General features: G+C 35.6%; 1 protein-coding gene across 1 annotated transcript in view; it reads left to right on the forward strand.

Annotated features, from left to right (window-relative positions):
* The window catches only part of LOC120637106 (transcription factor SOX-21-like), a 76,312-nt gene extending 54,967 nt beyond the window's left edge, over positions 1 to 21,345 (forward strand). Inside the window, exons 4-5 of the mRNA XM_039908755.1 lie at positions 7,960 to 8,102; positions 20,484 to 21,345. Coding sequence (XP_039764689.1) covers positions 7,960 to 8,102; positions 20,484 to 20,924 — 584 coding nt within the window. The 3' untranslated portion in view covers positions 20,925 to 21,345. The remainder of the gene's footprint in view (positions 1 to 7,959; positions 8,103 to 20,483) is intronic.
* Positions 21,346 to 23,904: the final 2,559 nt, after the last annotated feature.

Here is a 23,904-nt window from a genome sequence, read left to right on the forward strand (position 1 = left end):
CAACCGAGTCAACAAAAAACAAATTAATTCGCCCAAGAAAGGGTTAAACTTGCCATGAACGATGCTGCAAAAATGCCGCATCAAAGGCCTTTGCTGATTTTAATTAAACGGCACGAGACGTATAGACCAAGAGCCTGTTGTAATAAAGTTACAAGTAAAGAAAAGTATACGTAGTTATAGTTCTTATATCGCACGAAGACGTTTAAAGTGAAATCGTGATAAAGTATATATTTTAGTAATAGCTTTTTGTGACAGAGCTGGTCCAGGGAAATACTACCACGCTTGTCAGCCGCAAAAGCAGCATTGTTGAAAGGCTGTTTTCCGGTCTGAAGAGCGTGGTTAGCTGTGTAAATAGAGGCACATGAGGCTTCATCCATCTCTCTCTCTCTCTCTCTCTCTCTCTCGCCTCAGGTTAAAGGTCACAGGAATGCTGAAGGTGTTCCTGACACGACCTGCGAAGTGTTGTTCCGTTTATAGGCGATGATTTTCCTCTTACCATTAGGGGGCAATCCGCTTGGTCCGCCAATTATTACTATAAAAAAGAAATACAAGCGTATTTGTGTGCATCTTTAAGGAAATTTATAAACCTATTCCGAAGTGACTGTACTGTTTAATTTCTATTTTCTGATTGGTAATGTTGTTCCTTCATTAAAATGAACATTAGACGACACGCTTGCTAGTTCTTACTCTGTCAAAATCTTAGCATGATCGTAATAATAGAAGCGTCGCGTCATGTCGCGTTTTCTTGAATACTTGCTATTGGGGCTCAGATTTTAAATATTGGGCTCAGATATTAAATCTTTATTAAATATCGTAGCATCTATAACTCCAGCTGGCATCGTAGTTGGAGAAAAGAAATTTTGTCATAGAGTGCACAACGTACTATATTTTATGAGTTAGAAAAATAGATGTGCGACCTTCCTTTAGACGTTTATCGCTTGTCATAATGAACAAAAATTATAACAGTACCGGTTGCATAAAAAATTTTTAATTTCATCTAAATTTATTTTAATTACAAGTAAAATGCGGTTTTAATGTTAAGAAATAAAAGGCTTTTTTTTTTTGTTTTTTAACATCTACTTTTTTGGACTACAAACTGTCGTTATACAGCGTGTAAATAAAAAAACCGAAATAATATTTAAAATTTTATTTATTTCTTAACATTCAAGTTGCATAAATAACAACCTTTCATTTCTGTTGCTGTTAATGGTCCATGCATTGAATACTTGTCACGGTGGTCTCTCTTAGTATAAACATGAGATGACTGTTTTAACTTTGAAAAGTTACCGGCATATTGCACGTTTAAAGGAAAAAGTTTTAGTCCCTTTTATTTGTTGTTACGAGTTTTCCCGCGACTTTGTAAAGTTTAAAACCTGTTTCAGTTTTACGCTAGGCTTATTGCTTGCCAACATAATATGTGCAATAACGATTTTTATAAAGCCTTTGTAAGTTTGTAACGGAATACAGTAAGTAAGAAAAAGTTATACGCGTAAAACATAGTGGTTGGTAATTTTTCATACGGCTTTCTGACTGCAGGATTCTATTCTAACAGACGCTTTTCGAAACTATCTATTTCATGAGTGTGCATGTAATACTTGCATAAAATTAGCCTAGACATTTTTGTTATTACTCCTTAGAAAAAATTTAACCACTAGAACTTAAAGTCCTAGATTTTTCCGGGAAACGACGGTTCTCAAGCGAATTTTTTCATCTCACTATAGCAGTAGAAGTTGTCATACTATGACGGCCGATTGGCGCAGTGGGCAGCGACCCTGCTTTCTGAGTCCAAGGCCGTGGGTTCGATTCCCACAACTGGAAATGTTTGTGTGATAAACATGAATGTTCTTCAGTGTCTGGGTGCTTATCTGTGTATTACAAGTAATTATACTAGCGGACCCGCGCGACTTCGTCCGCGAATAAGTCGACTTAAGAAAACCACGTCAATTATGCCTATCCTTAAAACCACATCACGTCGTCTAAAACTCCTTTGCGCGGATATTGAAAGACAAATGGGGAAAAAATAGCGAAGCCATCCTGTAGAAGCTGTTCGCTTTTCCGGAATAGAAAGAAGCCTATGAGCTATACCTGACTATATTGTAGGTATCTCTGCCAAATTTAAGCCATATCGGTTCATTCGTTGTGGCGTTAAAGCGTAACAAACATCCATCCATACATACATACATCCATCCATACATACATCTATTCTCACATACTTTCGCATTTATAATATTAGTAGGATGGCACGCATATATACGATCGTTGTCCCATATGCCTTGCGACTTGCTGTTATCTGTTAAGAATTATGTCCTTGATCTTCGACAATATTCATGAGATCTTTATTAAAATAAGACAATACATGCTTGGTAGTACACACTGTCAAATAAAAAAAGAATGATTAAAAACAGTGTTAATTTAACGGAGATATGAAGTAAAATTGATAAAAAGTATCCTATATATTGACCCGGGATATCAGCTACCACTGTACCAAATTTTATTTAAATCCGTTCAGTAGTTTTCACCTGATGCCCGGACAGACAGACAGACCCATAACACAAGCTACGCTTACTTTGGGGCTGGATGACGATGTGTGCAATGTCCTAGTATATTTATTTATTTATTTATATGATAATTTAAAAGACAAAACAAAACTGCATGTTCAATGTATGGGCATCTCAGCTAAAGGCGTATGTCTCAACACTGGATGAAGATTTTCTGATGATGACTCATGTTATGCCTAAAAGGTACAGAGAGAAAATCAATACCCATCTAAATGTAAATAAACTCACAAAAAAAAGAAAATAGAGTTCAGGAAAAAACGGTACAAAGTGTAATTTCATACGTCCACCCTAAGGCGCGATCACAATGCATCCATTTTCGCCGGCCGTCCATTCAACGTATAATGACCGGCTTCCTACCAACATAATATATTAATACGTAAATATAGAGCAGGTATTGTGCATACGGGCAACGGGGATCGATTCAGAAAACGGTCTGGCACCCGAAAAGGGATTTTGTGTACCACCCTCGTCCGTTCTGTCGATTTCAATGTGTTAAATTTCACGGAAAAGTGGTCATACTGTAGCACGTCAGGTGTTTTTATCGGCTCAGGTGATTTGTTATCGGACTATACTCGTACTTGCTTAAAGGATTTGATATTCAAATAAGAACTCCTGATGCTTTAGTTTGACGGTATCTTCTAAGTACTGTTTGACTAGCGGCAGTCCTGGGATACATATAATAAAACGATGACATTTTAATAGTTTTATATGTTTATCACGTATATTGTAAGTTTATTATATGTATTTAGTATGTATGTATATATAGTTATATATTATCAAATATATATGTATATTTATATTCACCACCTACTGTTAGAGCTGTGTTTTACGCCATTAGTTGCCTGGAAGAGATCACTATATAAAAGTCAAAAGTCAAATATTTCTTTATTCAAATAGGCACATAGATAGCACTTTCGATGCGTACATTACATGTAAAATATGACATAGAAGTGAGTATATGGCGATAACTAAATCCGTCAACTTAAACTAAAGCTTCGAGAGTTCCAAACGCGCCCTGGTATAAGAAGAAGCCCATAAAAAACTGAGCCGGTTGTTTTTTTTTTGTTATCACCATCTCATGTTGTCATTTAAAACTATATAGCGATAAGGCCGTCAAATTGTATAGTTTGGGTTAAATTTGTATTTATAATTTTTCTGTATGTTTATGTGGTGTACAATAAAATTGTATTCATTCATTCATCATGGAAAATCGGACATTCCGTACCACGTCAGGTGTTTTTATCGGCTCAGGTGATTTGTTATCGGACTATACTTGCTGAAAGGTTTTTATGTTCAACTAAGAACTCCAGATGTTTAGTTTGGCGGTATTTACCTTCTACTCTTTGACTCGCAGCAATTCAAATAATCAAACGTGTCTAAAATTTATTTCAACGTTTTAAATGTCACGGAAAAGTTGTTATTCTGTAACGCGTCAGATGATTTGTTATCGGATTAAATTAGCTGGGTTTTCTTTATATTCAAACACTATCGCTTTGAAAATAAAGCTTAGTTCAATATAACCTTTCAAAATTTCATCGCTAACGGATTCAATAAGGGTTGAAAGTTTTTATGAAAGTCCATAAACTAAGGTTTTTTAGAACGCGCTCATCTTAGTTTCTTATCATCTTAGTATCCATCGTTAGGATTGGATAATTCAAGTATCGAATGCCATCTTCGAAATGGCTTTCAATGGATTCAAAGTTTTCATTAATCGCATAACTGATATTATGTTTACACGCAGACACCTTCGTGATGAACGAATGCTTTATATAGCTTGAATCTGTATTAAGAGCCACTAGTGATGAAATAACTACGTACCGTTAAGTTTGTTGTAGATTTCTTAAGCCATAGCGCTTTTGGAATCTCCATAGCTTCAGTTATAGCTATTATCAAAATTAAGCTTAATTTGCTATACTCCGCGAAAAGCAGGAGAATCTGTGTGGTGTAATTTATAATTTCTTCAATCCTTATACCCCACACCAAACAGATCTTCGGCAATATACCCTCTACGCACGTTTCGCTCCGAAACCGGAGCATCATCAGGAGATGTTGACTTTACAATGAATAATTGTTAAGATAAGTTACTTAACAATTATTCATTGTAAAGTCAAGATAAGTTACTTAACAATTATTCATTGTAAAGTCAACATCTCCTGATGATGCTCCGGTTTCGGAGCGAAACGTGCGTAGAGGGTATATTGCCGAAGATCTGTTTGGTGTGGGGTATAAGGATTGAAGAAATTATAAATTACACCACACAGATTCTCCTGCTTTTCGCGGAGTATAGCAAATTAAGCTTAATTTTGATAATATATCATGGATTTCCGCAAAGTAACGCCTGCTTCTATCCAATCAGTTATAGCTGTCTTTTTTACTGAACCTTTACTTTACCATAATACAGAATGTTATCTATTGAAGAATGATTGACGGTAATTGACTAGAGCCCAATAATCCTAAGGCTATTATGATTTCCACATTTTCCAAAAAATAAATATTTGACATCTATCCGCACTCGTCGAACTCCGGTTCATTATACACGAACGTGCCCCTGTCGTTCTTAAAAAAAAAAGAATATTTAAAAATGGCACCCGACATAAAATGTGTGCTGGAAATTAATAAAACTCTTGAAAAAGTTCCGGGAGAGAAAATCCATCGTTATTCACGCCAATACCAGACGAAGACATCAGAATACGCGGGAGATGACAACGAATTTAATTATAAATATAATAAAAAAAACCTCCATCGTCCCTTTCCAAAGCAAAGTTATAGCTGCAAGTCTACAATAGCTTGCTAAGCGATTTTGAACTTCAATTCCTATGCAATGCGGTGCTCGTATTGTCATTGGACATGAGGAATATTTGGTTCACAATATAATATTGTAGGTCCGATTGACGTCACTACAATGAGGGTGTCTCATATATTTTTTTATTTAAAATTGGAATCTTTTGCGCGGGAAGACATGGAGTGTTCGATTACGTGTAATGGCGTCATGATTTCTGTCATAGATTATAACGATGGCATATTCAAAATTTAAAATTAGAATGCACTAAATGGGTAATTAATTTATTTACGTGGGAATTTTGTTGAAGCTGATAGGCAAATAATGAATCCATATCTTATATATATATCTAAATTTTTGAACTTTAATATTTTCTGAAAAGCTAATTGAAAATCGACCGTACATCCGTTGAATTATTTGATTATTACTAAATATCTATGAGTTTATAGCTAGGTTTGGAGTTATTGATATTAATAAAAAGGTTTTATATATTTTATTTCGTTAATAATAATTGGAATCTCAATCTTAAGAACGGAAATTCGCTTTAAAAATTTATGTTACTTAACTCTAATACGAAATTGGAATTCATAAATAAATAAGTTATGAGGGTAATTTCAATAACAATATATCAATATTAAACTATTCAAAATTCGAATAATCTTATTTGCCTTTGATCGTTGTATCAAATTATTAATAAGATGGAATCCGTTTTAATTGTACCTTTTACCCGCATTGAATTATTACAAATTTCATAACAGTTCTGAATAGTAATTCAAAGTTGGAATTCACAGCTTCACACCTCATAGCAAGTGGCCGACTTAATGGACATAGTCTAGAGTGGACCTCTGTCCATTGAGTTCAACTAAGGTGACCACACTTTCTAGCATAAGGTTATTAAGATCCAGCCTTTGTTAAGCCACTTAGGTATTCGGTATTAGGCAGTCTTACCTTTCAAGGCTGACCTTCCTGGCGTAGTGATGAGCACTGTGGTCTTATAAGTGGGAGGTCGGGTTTCGAATTGGAAATTTGGAATTTTTAATTTCTAAATTTTCCTTCATCCTGTCCGATGGGTTGAGGTTCTGACTGCATCATCACTTACGATCAAGTTGGATTGCAGTCAAGGGCTAACATGTAAAATAATACAAAAATACCGTAGTTGATTAGGTTAAATTAAAAATGGGAAACGTGTTCGACTGGACTCAAGCAGCATATGTTGGCAAAATCGATGATCGATCGATCCAGCAGTGGACGTCCTTCGGTTGAGATGATTGATTGGTTGGTTGTGTTTTTTTTCTGACCCACACAAAATAACTTTAATAATGTTATCAAAAATGAAAAACAGATTAAATTAATTTCAAAAAACCTACTCAATAATGTATACAGTATTGTTAGCTGTATATGAAAGCAATAAATAAATAAATTATGAATTATTAATGATCATTATATTTTAATGTATATGTAAGCGGTTACTGGCGTGATTCTTTTATTCGGCAGGGGACGCTTTCGAATTGGGTTAACTAGAAAAGGACAATAACAACTCCAGTTTCTAACACCGGAGCGGACTGATACTGTGATAAATCTCATTGGGCAAATTTTGTTCCGATTGTTCCGATTACCGGACGGATCAGTGTCCCGGTTTCATGAATTACGATATAGCCACCCCAAGTCCAGTACAACATTCATAATGGCGAGCCGGGAACTCCGATTTGAGCACCAATTAATTATTTCATTGTGCCGTGAATAATCCCGACGGCCCTCGAGAGCTATTAGCCGACGGTCAGTTCCTTAGCGGAGGTGTTTATTAAACACGCCTTAGTTTGGGGTTAGCTGCGTACATTGTGCGAGATGAAATATTATACTATAGTAGTAGAAAAGCTTTTTGTGACAGAGCTGGTCACAAGAAGCTCTTTCTTATTTTTTCCGCTAAACAATGTTGCAATGCTGTGTTCCGATCTGAAGGGCGCGGCTGCCAGGGTAATTAAGGGCCCATGTGGCTTTACACCTTGGCTTTAGGTTGGTGGAAACAAGGCGACACATTACATGGCGTGTTCCTTGCATGCCCTGCGAAGTGTTGCTACACTCTACTGAAAAAACGTTCTTGAGTACATCAGGTGCTCGCCCTTGATGTACTTTAGGTATTCCAGACGTATACTTACTGAACGGGTGCTGGGTCTTGTATCTATGCATACATATCCAAATTTTATATTTCTCTACAATTGATGAATTTCTTCATGACAAGGTTGCTTGGAAGCATCCGGCTCCGCTTTCATCTCTCACAAGATAGAAAAATGAATGTTAAAATGTAAAATGTAAATTGTTGATGCTGGAAAAGAGCAACTGCTGAGTTTCTTGCCGGCTTCTTCTCGGTAGAATCTGCCTTCCGAACTGGTGGTAGAGTCACTACAAACAGACAGACTTGACGTTTAAAAAGTGCTTGTCCGCACTGGACCAACGTGGTGGACTACGGCCTTTACCCCTTCTCATAGGGAGGAGACCCGTGCTCTGTAGTGGGCCAGTAAAGGGTTGATGTGAAGATTCTTTCCTCTTTCGAATATTTGTATAGAGAGAGATAGAGAATTAATCCTTTAGTTATGTCGATTGTAACCTCATTAATGTTCACAGGTATGGCCGGCGGGGGCATGACGCAAGCAATGGGGGGATACTACGGTGCCGCTTACGGGCCGCTCGGCGCCAGCATGGCTGCCGCTGCGGCCGCGGCAGCGCAGCAGAACGCCATCTCAGCGGCACTGACGCCCAATGCACAGGTATTTGAAAACAAACTGCTGAATTATGACAAAATAAATAATAATAGAATTATGACAAAATAAATACTACGACAATACACACATCGCCATCTAGCATCATCTAAGATGACTGATGAATATTTTTATGAATAGTATACATAAACACTTATGTGGGAATCGAGCCCGCGGCAATAACCATCCCATTGCGCGCATCCTAGCTCTACATACTGGACAACAACTTTTGTTGTGTGTGATGAGACATGTAACGCCTAATGTAAGAAGATTCCTATTGATACATCATCCGTTCACCAACAGTTAATAACAATAAATCTTTTATTGGAAAAAAAACAACACATAGGAATTAAAATATAGAGAGTAATTAAAAAGGACACCTAGAACTAACTTTACGATGTAGAATTCAGGTGTCGGTGTGCGCGCGCATCGTAAAAAATCATCAATCACCATTTTTCTCCATCGCGCCAAAAGAAGTATAACTTCAATTAAATAAGCTAAAAACAAACAAATACTATGTCGGCAGTGATATATCTGTGGTGTAGTTTCTCCCAAACAGAGTATCGCCAAGCGTTATGCCGTAGCTTTGGCTTAGAGATCACGGCTACAGCGCTGATTTTCAGTCATCACCCAACAAGAGTTAAAAGTTATTTTCCATGCCTAGACATAACTTAAACCCGTAGACATGTGATTAAGGCGATGTCTAGGTTTTGTGGAAGCGGGCAAACTTAACGGACCGTTAAATTGCTTAGCCGTAAGTCTTTGTCAGCAGGGTGTTAACTAGGAAAGGCAGAATTCTCTGCCACCAGACAAAATTTGATGGTAACTAGCCACAGACAAAGCCTTTTAGGCCAGACCAGAGAATCGAACCCGGGAACAATAAATTAAAACCACAACACTGACCGATACGCCAGGGAGGTCGGCAAAAATAAAGTATTGTTTTATTTAAATAGTACTCGTATATTGTTGCTTTATTTTATTTCAAAAATTTAATTTATTTCTTCTTTCCGACTGTAGCGTAGTATAGGTATAAAGTGTTTTTTTTTATCCATGAACATCGAGTGTCCCTTTAATCTAGCCGATCTTTAGTACTTTGTTTATTTATTATTTTATTTTCAGAACTTACTGACGTTAATCTAGTTAAAATATGTTATTTTAATTCAACTGGCTACGAATTAAGAAATTTGTAAGCATTCAATAAAAATAAGTACCTGCGTATTCCATTTTTTTCTGCTATATTAAACGACCGCATTTGATTGAATTGATAACGCCGCCGCACCGCGCCGCATACACTTGAAAAAGAATTATTCTTATACACCAAACTATTGATTTTATTTTCTTATTTATTTTATGTCTAATATTTTTTATCAAATAATAACAATAATAACGTTTAATTCAGATAAAAGTCCATAGCTACAACAATAACAATTATGTTATTTACTATATTGTAAACTAAAATTCGCCAAAACTATAAATAATAAATAATTAGTAATCTCCTAACTAAGGAGCACTTGGTGTGTGAGTGTGTACAGTGCTGCATAAAGGGATTTTCCCATTTATTGGTTAAGATTTTCAAAATGTTGTTGGAGCTTCCGCGCATTCTGCTCATCATTGATACAGATCTTTTTCTCATGATTGCGTAGAAGTCAACATGATTCTCCGCAAATGATGACTACTGGAAATTGTAAAGATTTATTGGACAACTATGGTCAGACGAAAACAAAGTCACAGTGTATTTAAAAGGTAACACTGATTATAACCGTGTAATACAAGGCAACCCTGATCGTACTCGGAATTTCTCCATCATCACACTAAATTATATTAAATTTATCTAATAAATACGTAACCAACCGGAACAAAACCCGCAAAAAAACCCCTTAGTAACGTTTTAAGACATGAGCTAACAATATTTCAGAAATCATTAACATGTGATCTACTAAAGGATTTTCGGAATAAGCGCCGCCGTTTAAAATTTAACATGCGTGTAATGAATCGGGCATGAGTTTACTCTTTATATTAGCGAAACATCATTTGGCTCAACAAAAAAGGGCTCAATTCGACATGGTGGGTGAACGACGACGTAAAATGGCGTATGTGCCTTATATACCTAGAAGGTGAAGTAAAAGTCAAAGTCAAAAATATCTTTATTAAAGAAGGTCCCATGGGTGGCACTTTTGATGCGTACATAAGAATTACACGGTAGTGTGATGATGGCGATAACCACGTTCGTAAACTTAAAACTAAAGCTACGAGAGTTCCAAGTATTTCATATAGAGCCATTCCCGCTAACTTAGCGTAACCGACAAAATACAAACTTTACAGGAGAATATTTTCACAGATTAATATTCTTCTTCTTCTTTTGATTTATGGCTTTTCGTAGTGCCAAAACAGCACAATGTACTTTGCCAGTGTCAAGTAGCTTGGAAAAGGCACGAACTAGAGTGGTCAGTAAAGAAAAAGAAATGTCTATTTAATAACTTCGACCTGCAATAGTAGTTGTTAGTGAAATGAACTAAGTACGCATGAATTTAACAATCGTTTGAAGATAAAATAAAATTCAAAATTTATATCCAAAATATAAAAATCATAGTTTTAATTTGTCAATTTTAATAAATTTGCATAGATATTTAACATCCCGACTATACACTGACATTAACACGCACTCGACATTTAAGGGACGAGGAGATTAATATTATGGTAAACTGAAAACTATGCCAAGAACCATAGACAAGATAGGTTATATGACTTACCGAATGAAAATCGAAGGTAAATATATGCCTTGGAATCATCTTTGATTAGGCGTTATTTACTTAAGCATTGCCTTGTCCGTCGTTATTAACAATTATTGAAAAGGGTTTCATGAAGTGTCCAATTGCTACAAATATGCTGACTAATCAGCTGTATACCTACAAGAGTTTTAACAAAAAATCGTCCTTAAATAAAATTATTGTATAGGTGTAAAAATAAACAATAGCTGTCAGAGTTAATAAAGATGTAATTTTTCGCGCACCATATATGGCTGAGGAATTCATGGGTTTGTAGTAATTTTAAAGTTACTTTTTAAAGGTCGTCACTCGCTTGTTATTTTTTTTTTCTCAAATATATAATTAAACGTAGCCCCTTTTTCATATCTTACAGCGTTTAATCGTTTTGGTATCTCTCATTACAACATAAATAATTATAAGCACAAATATAAAACTATTTGAACTTTTAATTCCCTAGTGTATTATTTTTCTTCTTCAATCTTTTTGTCACTTCAGTAGCTCTTTTTATATTACTTTTCTATAAACTTTCCCTTTGGAAAAAGGCAAAGGTATATCACCTCACAGCCAAGTAGGTCTTTACATTTCATTCCCGCCATTTTTATAATTGATAAACAACCTTCCTCTTTGATCTGGGTTCTTGTCATTTTGAATTACCACTCCAACTAATATATCGACCACAGATAATGCATAATTCTCTTTCTCTTTTTTTAATAAACATACAGGCAAAGCCAGTTTTGCTAACCTAATGGATATGATGTCTAATTTTAGTCGAATTGTTATGCACCGAATAAGTATTCACTCGTCTGAATCACACTAATTTGATTAAACCCACAATCTGCATCGTTAAACCCATGTTATATGCTTATAATACAATGCAGCGTATTTCTAAGCACACAATTCGCAATTTTAATCTAAAAAGGAATATTTTTACGAAGTTTTAAATCTTTCTATTCGAATTGATACTTACCTAACAGACTGTAATATCAAAACTGCAGTCGTGCGTGCGACATATTAAGATTTGCAATCCCTTCTAATAGGTAGGGTAGCTAGATCAAATGTAATATGTAGTTTAATTCTATGGTAATGTTATGGAAACTGTTATGTATATAAATATGTTTTATTCCACCAATACTTAGCTCTCTCCTAGTCGAAACTATGATGATAAAATATGACTACTGTTGAAATAATCGTTAGTCTGAAAACTATATAGAAAATGGTGGATGAGTGCTGTTTTCTAAAAACTACTTACTCTGCCTTAACAATAGCAAGTTTTGAGTGCAAAAAATGTTTCCCTAAACCGACTTGGTCAAACAACTAAAAAGCTCGAAATTAAACATTTTCTACACACATCGCCATCTAGCCCCAAAGTAAGCGTAGTTTGTGTTATGGGTAGTAGGATAAATGATATTTTTTTATGTATAATTTACATAAATACTTATAATACAGACAAAAACCCACTGAAAAACATTCGTGCTCGTCACACAAAATTTTTTCAAGTTATGGGAATCGAACCCACAGTCTTAGACACAGAATTAGACATAGAATTATATAACAGTAATTAAGTATGGTTATAGTTTGTACCCATTTGTGCAAAAAGTTATAAAACTTAAGGGTAGGCATTGTAAGAGTTATAAATAGCCTAACCTTAGTTTTTATAACTCGTACTGGATATATACACACATCGCCATCTAGCCCCAAAGTAAGCGTAACTTGTGTTATGGGTACTAAAATGACTGACGAATATTTTTATAAATAAATACTTAGAATATACATATAAACACCCAGACACTGAAAAACATTCACGCTCATCACATTAACATATTCCACTTGTGGGAATCGAACCCACGGCCTTGGGCTCAGAAAGCAGGGTGGCTGCAAACTGCGCCAATCGGCCGTCTCAAAATATAACAGAACTCTTTTTAAGAAGAAAACCTGCGACATCCCAATTTCAACGCACCTTAAGGAACTAGTCTCTAACATTAAGCAAGATGATATTACATTTCAATTTGCACAATCGTATGATTCAATAAACAGTAACCCTATCTCGCAACGTTGAGTGGGTACCTATTAGACCCCCTGTTACCATTGTTTACGATCGGAAGCGGTGAGACGACTCAAAATAATTAGCGAGGGTACGCCCGGACCCCTCCTTTCCGATTATAACACCATATTGGCGTGAATATCTTTCATATGATAAGGCGATACGTAAATATTTTCGTCATTATTTATTTCGGTATATTTGAATCTATTTATACCTTCCTTTGTCGTAAGTGTGAGCTTTCAAGTAAAAGTAACCTTTTTAACATAGTCCGGGGCTATTTCCATAATTCTACTTCAAACAAAAATTATATGCTTTGTTATAAGTATTATTTTTAACCCCCGACGCAAAAACGACGGGGTGTTATATGTTTGATGTGTCTGTGTGTGAGTGTATCTGAAATTGTGAACCGATTAAAAAAAAAAATCTGAAAGGTAAATTGGTCGGTAGCTATAGTTAATTAAAATCGGTTGATGACCTCCACAAAAAAGCGGCGAACTACATTTTTTTTTTAAAAATCCTTAATATAAAAGTGTTCATTAGTGGTAGAATACTAGATATTTTTTTTTATATAATGTATTTTTTTTTTATAAATAGGTACATAGTTATGTTGCTAGATCTATTTACATTTGGTTCTATGTTCAAAAGTAATATTCTTCTGCTTTAAAAGCGAATCCAACAGGTGAAGGTTTGCCGTTAGTTTTTTATATTTCGCCGTCTCTGGCGAGGCTAAAATACATACAAAATATATTAATCAACCTACTTAAAATAATCAAATTGCTTACAACAAAGCAAAAGTAGTGATTATTGCAAAAATACAACGTGGGTTATTAAATAATGAAGACTGGCTCCTAATATAACCCTAATTGAAATAAAACTCTCAAACAAATCAATGTTATTCCACCCCTAAATAACTAGGGTTGTCGCGTAATCGATTAAAACACTACTCGCGACACGAGCTCGCGCAATTAACTCCCCGGAGGACCCCAGAGGACTTGCCCTCCGAAAAGAATCCTCCTCGATCTTCCCTCCGACGTTTAATCCGCTGCCAGTGACGGCGATGCACGCAGTGCCTATTTGATTTCTACTTACGATATTTTAATGTTTTGCTTGGAACATTATTACCCGTTTTCACTTATAACAATAAGAATATTATACTACGACAGTGTGTGTACTGTCGTAGTATCGCCATCTAGCAGCAAAATAAGCATAGCTAGTGTTATGAGTACTAAGATGACTGATGAATATTTTTATGAATATTTACATAAATATTTATAATATACAGATAAACGCCCAGACACTGAAAACGTTCATGTATATCAAACTTTTGTCCAGTTGTGGGAATCGAACCCACAGCCTTGGTCTCGGAAAGCAGGGTCGCTGCCCACACTGCTAATGAGCCGTCATTTACGATGAACAAGGCAGTGCCTAAATAAGTAACGCCTAATCTAGGGAGATTTCTCGGCATACTTACATTAACCGTCCACCAATAGTTATAACCAAGGTGAAACGTTTTCTTCCGACCTATGCCTACCGATTTAGAAGATGTCTATAACATCTTCTAAACCGAATTGCCTAACGATTTAGAAGATGTTATAGACATCTTCTAAATCGTTAGGCAATTCGGTTTAGGCGATGCCTAGGTTAAGTGAAAACGGACGTAAATATCCCAAAATTACGAGCGTATCGATTGGACTACTGGATTTGATTTCAGAATTCCAACTGTGAGGTTTATTACATACTTCAACTATCCGATCGCGTGAGAGTGAACTTCGATTTATATGATATCGAGTGAGCTCCATTTAGTTACAATAATGCGTAAACGTACTATTACTAGATTAATTTGTCGTCAGTATGTATAATAAGTTATCTGTTAAAAGTATTCTAAAAATATTTGAATATTTTGGATTAATTACTTATGGATTTTGATACCATCTAAATCGTAGTTAACTTTTACGCATTCGAATAAGTTAACGGCTTTGAAACCGGGCACTTTTATTTTCCAATTTTTCTATTCCATTTTAGTTGCCTATGCAAACTAAACACATCAGAGAAATGAGTTTCCAACATTGCCAATTTCTAAAAGATACCCTGACCCGGGAATCTTACCCTCGTTATACTTTAACATGCTAAATTTTAGACCACGAGGCTGTTAAAAGGTAAGCAAAATGCTCAACTAAATACCAATCGATTCTACCCTGCCCTCCCGATCTATCACGATCATTGTCCCGTCTAAATAGAGTCGAACCGTCGTCGGTAGGTTCCTACTGCCTATAAGATGAAAACGCACTTTTTCGATTAACGTGTCGAATCACAACCTAAACGCGGTAGAAAACAATATAATCAGCTACCATTCAACACATAATATCAACACGTATATTTTGGACGTAGACTTCAGACATAACTGAGTTGAGATTTTAAAACCTTCAAAAAGTCTGAATCAAAATTATTTGTACTAGAATCGCATGTGGTCAAAATTAAGTCGGTTTAAAATAATGAGAAGGCGGTTCGGAGGAAAAAAAAAAAGAAGCTAATCATAGAATATTAATCAATCAATCAATATACTTGTATTGCACACCGCAAAAAGGACATAAAAAAAGAAAAGTATAACAAAACAACGTATACAATTTTGCGGTCTTATCGCTTTATAGTGATTTCTTCCAGGCCACCAATGGCGAAGAAAACAAATACAGTCGTTTATTAAAAACAAAAAATGTCACTTCATTTAATTACAACAGACATGTAGCACAGAATTGAAGATTAAAGCTGACATAATTACAGAGGAATCAATTGCATCACATTGCGACACATTGAGTTTAATGAAGTAAAACTTCTTTACTCATGGTTAACTTGGGAGTAAGTTGATTAATGCGAACTGAAGCTGAGAGGGAGATATAAGCTAGTGAAGATAGAAAGAGAGAGAGTTAGTTTTCGTATATTACTATTAGTCAGATGATGCTCAAGAAGTTTAACTTCTTTTAATATTTTAATTCATAATAACAAAACCTAATTCAAACTTTTAAGTCAAAATAATCCTTGCAAAACAATTGCGGGTTTGTTTTTTTCTGGAATTAGCAAGTTTATAGTACCGGTTTAGGTGTGTTCCGTGTTACGCGTCTATTTTGTCTGATGTCTGCGCCACCGGCCGATATTAAAAACGGTGATTGTGCATTTTCGCAGGCAGGTATGGAAACGGTTTAACGAACCATTGTGATTTTCGGATTCGATTATCTTGATCGATGATTTATTCGTCCCCGCTTATTATCGGGCTTTCACGGCTAATATCGTGATATCGGGTGTTCTTTGCGTTGTTTAATTGTGCAATGTTGCATGTAAATAAAACAAAACAGGAACTGGGCAAATTACATAATGACCTAATGCCCTACGCAAATTTCAATCTCGGCAAAATCGTCAGACCAATGCACGGAAGATTTTGATACGGTTTTTTGAATTTAAAAAATATCCCCTCAGTGAAATTTCTTAGTAGTTTTACGATTATAAAACAACAGATTATCGTGCTTTCGCGGCTAATATCGTGACATCGGGTGTTTTTTGCGTTGTTTAATTGTGCTATTTTGCATGTAAATAAAACTAAATAAGAAATGGTCCAATTACATAATGACCTAATGCCCTAAGCAAATTTCAACTTCAAATTTCAATATACGCAAAATCCCATGCACGGATAAGTGTGATTCGGTTTTTTTGATTTTCAAATTATCCCCTGGGTGAAAGTTCTTAGTAGTTTTACGATTATAAAACAACAGGATGCGCTTTAGACGTCATTTTAATTCTCGCCTATATGAATGCCGAAGTTCCATCTAGTTTCATTTCCATTCTATTTTATTAAAATAAAATTTAAAATTCATACATTTATGATAACATTATTCTTTTACTCTCAGTAGAGTAAAGTTACGCGCGTTTTAAGTAATTAAAAATATCACTTTCTTCGACGGTGAAGGAAAAAATCGTGAGGAAACCTGCATGCCTATGAGTTCTAGATAATGTTCTCAAATATGTGAGTCCACCAATCCGCACTGGGCCAGCGTGGTCTTAACCCCTACTCATTGTGGGAGGAGACAAGTAATGGGTCGATATGATGATGATGATGAAACAAAATATATTCTATTGAAGCACAAAAACACGTTTCTGATGTATTCTGAATCCCACACAAACCTTACCTTTTATTATGAATTTCTACATTTCTATTTAATTTCATTTTACAAACATTTGTCCCTTTATTGCACGTTTTATGAAATGAAACGAAAATATATCAAGCATTTATATTATACGGCTCGTTTATGCCCGCGTATACATCATCTCTATTTATAAAAAGCTTCACAGTTTCATCGGCGGCCGAAGATCGAAATGTCTCGTTTATAACTCAGGTGCAATAAAATAGAGGCGGCCGCGGGCCGTAAACCCTGCGCTTGATGTCGCCTGTCCCACTAATCCTGATTTAGCACTCTAGCTGTGACCGCCGCGCGTATGTTATACGTTAACATGCTGGACACACCGTGCTGTAGAATAAAGAACAAGTTTTATAGAACGTCCAACAACAGAACAACAAAGGCATATAGGTATCTATACCTGATTAAATCATATAATAATAAAAGCGGACCCTCGCTACTTCGTCCGCGTATGAGTCAATCGAGAAACTAAAATAGATCGGATGCTAACATACTCGTAATAATACGTCATTCCGAAACCATTCACCTGTTTAAACATCGCTTAAAGAATTATTACTTATCTATGTAATTGAGTAGTATGTAAGTTTATAATAGCATAAATATATATCACATATATCTATCATAGTATATATAAATTTATGTTGGTATTTGTGTAGTTAATATGTAAATGTAGTATGTATGTTCATGTAAGTTTATATTACATTTTTTTTTTTTTTTTTTTGTTTTTTTTTGTAACTTTATGCACCATCCATTTTCCACTCTTTTATCGGCTTCGTACGCTCAGGTTGCCTTTAAAAGATCACTTTTAGTGATAAGGCCGCCTTTGCACCCTAGCACTAAGTCCTATTACTGTTTTCCTTGTATTTTCCTTTTTTTTGTTGTGTTGCAATAAAGTTTTTCTATTCTATTCTAATCATATACGTAGTATACTCAATTTGTAAGTTGTCATTATTTTAGTTGATACATACATACATACATACATACATACATAAATCCATCAGATACAGTTTTATTATAAGTATAGATTTCATTACAAAAAAGGATCAACTTTAAAAGTTAGCCAAAAGAATAAGTCACGTATTTACTAACTTCTATAATATCTAGAAATAATGTTTGAAACAATTTTTCCCCGTGATTAATGTGGTATTTTACTGATATATCCTAGAATCGATTACACGATTATAAACTAATTAAAAAAAAAATAGACACCAGCAAAAATACTCCCGCTACATAAAGCTTTATATTGGTTTCACATTTTCAAATATTTTGCTTCAAGTTTTGTTAATATTCAACATAATTCTATTCATAAATATTCTATACTTATAATAATAGTAAAAAATAATATTTAAATCATTCTTAAACGAAAACATACCAATATGTTGAAAATTATACGCCAAGTTAAATAAAAACGAATAAGACCGTCAATAACATATAATTTAAAATGTATGGCATGTAATAATATATTGTAGTGTATAAATCATTTTCTCCAGTTCCCCGAACATAATAGCAGTGTGTGTCGCGTCAAAGTATATTTTCCTCACAGTATTGTGTACGGCTCACTTCATTAAAAAATTTGAAACTCCGAGCATTATTCGAGGTCTTTGTGACGTTTGATTTGTTTGTCTGTATGTATACTGTACAAATATGTTAGGGCCAGCACACTCGATGTTAACAGACTGCGATTTTAACTGGGTTCCAAATTCAAAATGTCATCAATGCGACGCGAATGTTTTGTTCTTCTGTTGAATCGTTCTGCACTCCGTACTCGGTCAAATTGAAGAAGTATTCAGATTTTTTTTTTTGAGATTTCCCGATTTTTTTAATTCGATAATGCGACTAGCAATCTGAGAATTTAAACTTCGCTGGATGCTACTACAGAACAGCGCAAAGTTAATTAATTATTGATAGCTTTTATTTTTGAATCTTGCCGCATTGGTAGTTTAAACGAAGATTGCGCCCAGCGAACGACCAATCACCAGAAGCGTTCGTTCGAGAAAGTCTTCTGATTGGTCGCACGCAGGACGCAAGCTTAGAAGCCACGATTTGAGCATCATCGCCGTAATCTTTAAGGTGATAGTTGTTAATGCTACTCGTATAAGTAGCGAAGCGTTACAGTCCAGCTTTCCTATAGTGACAGTTGACGGTAAGTGGAAAACTATCGACTATAAACAAGGCAATACTAAGCCAGGCATGAAAGAAACTCCTACTGCATCACGCCGCCCTGTGTTCATCCACCTGAGGCATAGGTGTTAAGCCTAAGCTTATTAAACCGGAACCCAGCATTGCAACAATGCTGCTTAGCGGCAGGAATAAGTATGGAACTAGTACTTCCCCGGACGTGTTCTATCACAAAAAGCTCTGCTACTACTAGTGTTGTCACTGCTTGAGGTTTCTGTAAATCGATTAAATGTCTAACCGCGGACGCCTATACTGTAGCGTGTGCTGGGACCCTAAATCACAATATACCTACATATTACGATAGCTTATGCATACGTTTACCATACAAATTTCTATCCTATGGCTGTGTTAATAAGGTTCTTTTTCCGAATCAAATTGTGTCGTGCCCGTGGAGGTGTATTCAATTAACAGTAAATCGGAAATTTCGTAGATCATAGATTTACAAATACTGTAATCGGCTTACGCAATATATGGAGGTGCTAATTTGTCAATGTTATGACTTGTTATAGATAAAGTGTGGTTAATGTATTATTATAGTCTAGTTATTAGGACTTCAGCCTTCCATTGGGTTATCCGAGTGCGATCTCCAGCTCGTAACATTTCGGAGTTATGAACGTTTCAGGATTTTTTAGCAATTCAATTATCACTTGTACTACAGTAGGTAATATTATAAAGTGGGTAAATATTTATTTATTTATTGGTAATCCCACAGCGCGGCGTTTCAAATTATTTAGGTTACGTATTTACCTTAATACTGAAATAAGGCCAAATCTAGATTACAAAACTGTGAAAATTAAGTTACAGGTGTGTGATGTTAAATGATGAAACATATCAAGGATGTATAGGATCAAGTTTTAGATACCAAAATACCTAAACTTGATATTTACACTACGTATTTTGGTAACTTGCTATTTTATTGAATTAGCATTTATACTTTGATGTGCGGATATTTCTAATATATTATTAGATAGTTTTCAATAAATTAAAAATATATTTGATTCACAGCCACAGTGGCTATTATTAAAGAATAATTAAGCTTACTCAGTAGACCTGAGTGCTCCGTAAAATTTTATATATAATGTAAAATTATTAATTAAATTCAATTAATTATCAATTATAAATAAAAAATGGTGCGTCAGTTATTTCTATAGAAATAAACCTTTCTCATTCAACAGCTACAAAAAAATAGCGTTCAAATGTAACCTTAATTCCCTTGTTACAGGTGGGATCCACAATGGACATGTCGAAGTACTCCATCGAAGACAAATACAGGAGCTACGGCATGTACCCCGACCCTTCGCGCGGCTACCTGGACTCGGCTGCACTGTCCAAAGCCTACATGTACATGGATCAGCAGCAGCAGAGGTCATATCCAATGGACATCAGCAAGATGTACTCCGAAGCTTCGGCGGCCATGGTAGGGCTGAGCTCAGCTGTCAATTCCGCGTCAAGTTTGTCTCCACGTTCCCCAGCGGAATCCCCAGATACCCAAAAGACCCAGGACCGCGCAGAAGGCAGCTCCTCATCCGGGTCTAACCCGTCCCCATCCCTCCCCTATTACCAATCATCTTCGGGTCTATTAATGCCCCAATATCCGGGTCAATATCCCCAGAATCCCCAAGGCGGGCCCGAGTTTCGGAGGCCTTTAACGGTTATATTCTGACCTGACGTTTAGAATTGAATCTCAGATTATTTTTGATTTTATTTTTGTTGTAAATATATCGAAGGAAGAATAGTGGCCTAACCCCTGTGACATTTAAGTCGAATGACGTGTGGCTGTTATTCGCTGCAATTCGTGACGTAAACTGTAACGATGATGTCGAAATTAGCTTCACAGATGAATTTCCAACTTAGATACCATTTCAATTTCATAAGTTATCCAGACCAGTACCTAGGCTGGCTATTGATATTCAAATCGATATAAACTTTTAATTGCAATTGGTCTGTCATATTAACAAATTTTATTTCTCGCGTAGTTACGTTTCGACGTTATTAATTGTTAAGCTGTTATTTGCAATTGTTGCAAGATAATATAAGTTCTTGGCAACGAACTCAGAATACCTTTTTTTTGTAATTAGGAGGGTACAATCCTTATGGACATCACTATGGATAGTGTCGGACTTCTATCGACTAAAAACCCCTCCTGCCTTCTACACGATAGCTTACATACATTGTAGGAAACATTGATTTGTAAACCAGTCAGCTCCAATTTGGAAAGAGCAAAATAAGGATTTAACTCCAAAAATGCTGTATCTCGGTATTGGAGTTAAATAATTTATAAACACTGTACCATTGAATTTAGAATGTACAGAATCCTCATTCAGCCACTATAGTTTTCAGTGCATTGTGTCCAAAAACAGTGAAAACGCCCAGCGCACTACTCACTTTACACCCGCGGAATGTTGCTAGCTTTTACCCTTTTTCACATTTTATGGTGAACGGGAGGACATTAGAGGTTAAATAATAACTGTCATCTGCTAACTAGTATGAAGTGACCAACCTTTTGTTCGAGAAACCATTCTAAAGTGTAGTGGTTTTTGATGCCTCAATATTAGTCTTGTACACGGTTTCTGTATGTTCCAAATTCTGTGCACTGTACTTGACTTGACACGCCAACATTAATGGAGAACTCTCGAGTGGCAAGGTTTCCTGCATCGTTAAAGCAAGTGATATTTATTTGCATAAATTAAAAACGCATGTTACTCTGAAAAGGTGAAGGTGCGTGCGGGATCGAACTTGTTCCTACGAGATCCAGGCCGAAGCCGTAACCAATAGGCTATCAGCGCTTGCTACGAGATTAGTATGGTGTTGATTTTTATAAAAAAAATATGTAAATTACTCTGCAAATATCAGTACTGTCGCTGTTTTGTTCATTGCATAGCAAAACTATTATCGATGCAGAAGTGGTCTGAGTCCAGTTGCCTGCACTTCATTCATACATAAAAGCACTGCCTAACTTGTTTGATTCAACGTTTATTTTCGTCCAAATTATTATATGCCAATCGTCGTAATCCTCGTTTACTTTGACGGTATTTCGAGATCCTTTATCCTAAAGTTCCTTGATTTTTAGTATACATTAAAAAAAAATTAAAGTTTATTGTAATTTTAGGTAGTCAAAGTAATAATAAAATACATTCCGATTTTTATGTAAATTGTAAATATAAAATACTCTTCTAATATACTTAGATGTAAAAGGTTATATTCGCGATAACAAGTTTCTAAGGCATTTAAAACTTACCTAATGTTTTGTCATATGCCCGAAGTTATATAATAAATAATAAATAAATATACTACGCCAATACACACATCGCCATCTAGTCCCAAAGTAAGCGTAGCTTGTGTTTATGGGTACTAAGATAACTATAGATGAACACCCAGACACTGATATATAATTCGGGGCTTTAGTTAAAAACAAAATAGTTCAAAAGAGCTTATAAATTTATCTATTAATGAATCAATCAATAGGCTATAACAGTCCACGGGTGGCCTAAGGGCCTCTCCCAACGGACGAGTTTGCTCGTATTCACCATCAGCAGACTGGTTGCTGGTCGATTTTCGGATGGCCACGGGCAGGAGATAAAAATTATATCCCCCGATTATACCCCCGTTATACAATTATTATTTGGATATTATTTCCACTTGTGTGCCAGTGCTCTGAGAGTTGATAAAACTGTGGAGGAAGATACATTTTTATCCTTTTCCCGGGGATGTAATTGTCTCCTGCCCATGCTAGCCGTGTTGAGGGTTTTCTGAGGGGAGCCCTAGGGCTCGACGACGTCGGGGGGTAACTGTTCGCAGTAAGTAGATGGTTTTCTATTCCCTTAATCGCCTCGTACGACATTGGCTGTAAGAGGAGGGGTGGTAACAATTGTATTCTGACCTGCCGTCAACACGATACAACCCGCAAGCTATGTATGAGACTATGAAATTGCCCTGACGGGTTAACTTGCTACTAAAGGGTATTTATCACGGTTTCTCCGACACCTCAGTGTTTTTTTAACTGCCATAGTAACTTATAATCTCTGATAATATAAAAGAGTCCAAGGTACAACGACTTGATATTTAATTTAAGTTAATATTATAACCTATATCCACTCGATTGTAAATAATTAAATAATTAAGCTATAGAATTAATCTGTGTTGAATTTCCATTATATTAGATACATTTTCGTGAACTTTCTTGTAGACTGATTTAACGCTCAAAACTATAAGTCAATCAACAAAGTTGTGGTTTAGCACATTTCTTGATGTTTAGCTCCAAAATGTATGTACCTCCTTAATCCAAATTTTCTAGTTCAACAATCTCTTAATGCCCATCTGTTGGTATCCATCCATGATAAGGTTGATGTTAATCTTGGATTATTGATAGGTACATTACAATTGCGGGTATAAGTGTAGGCCGAGAGTTGGTTTACGATTCGTTCCAAGTACCTATTCAATTTTTGTATCAACCTTTCTATAAATAAATATAATTAGAATTCTTCTTAATTCATTTGATTTGGGAAAACATTATTCCAGAAGAATACCGTCTAGTTTAACTATATCATTGTAGTTTTATTTAGTTGACAGTAATCACATGATAATACGAAATCTATTTTTTTTAGACCTTGAAGAACGCGACAGCGTCAAACATTGCATTTATT

The sequence above is a fragment of the Pararge aegeria genome, chromosome 3 (genome assembly GCF_905163445.1).
Source record: "Pararge aegeria chromosome 3, ilParAegt1.1, whole genome shotgun sequence".
Classification (NCBI taxonomy): Eukaryota; Metazoa; Arthropoda; class Insecta; order Lepidoptera; family Nymphalidae; genus Pararge; species Pararge aegeria.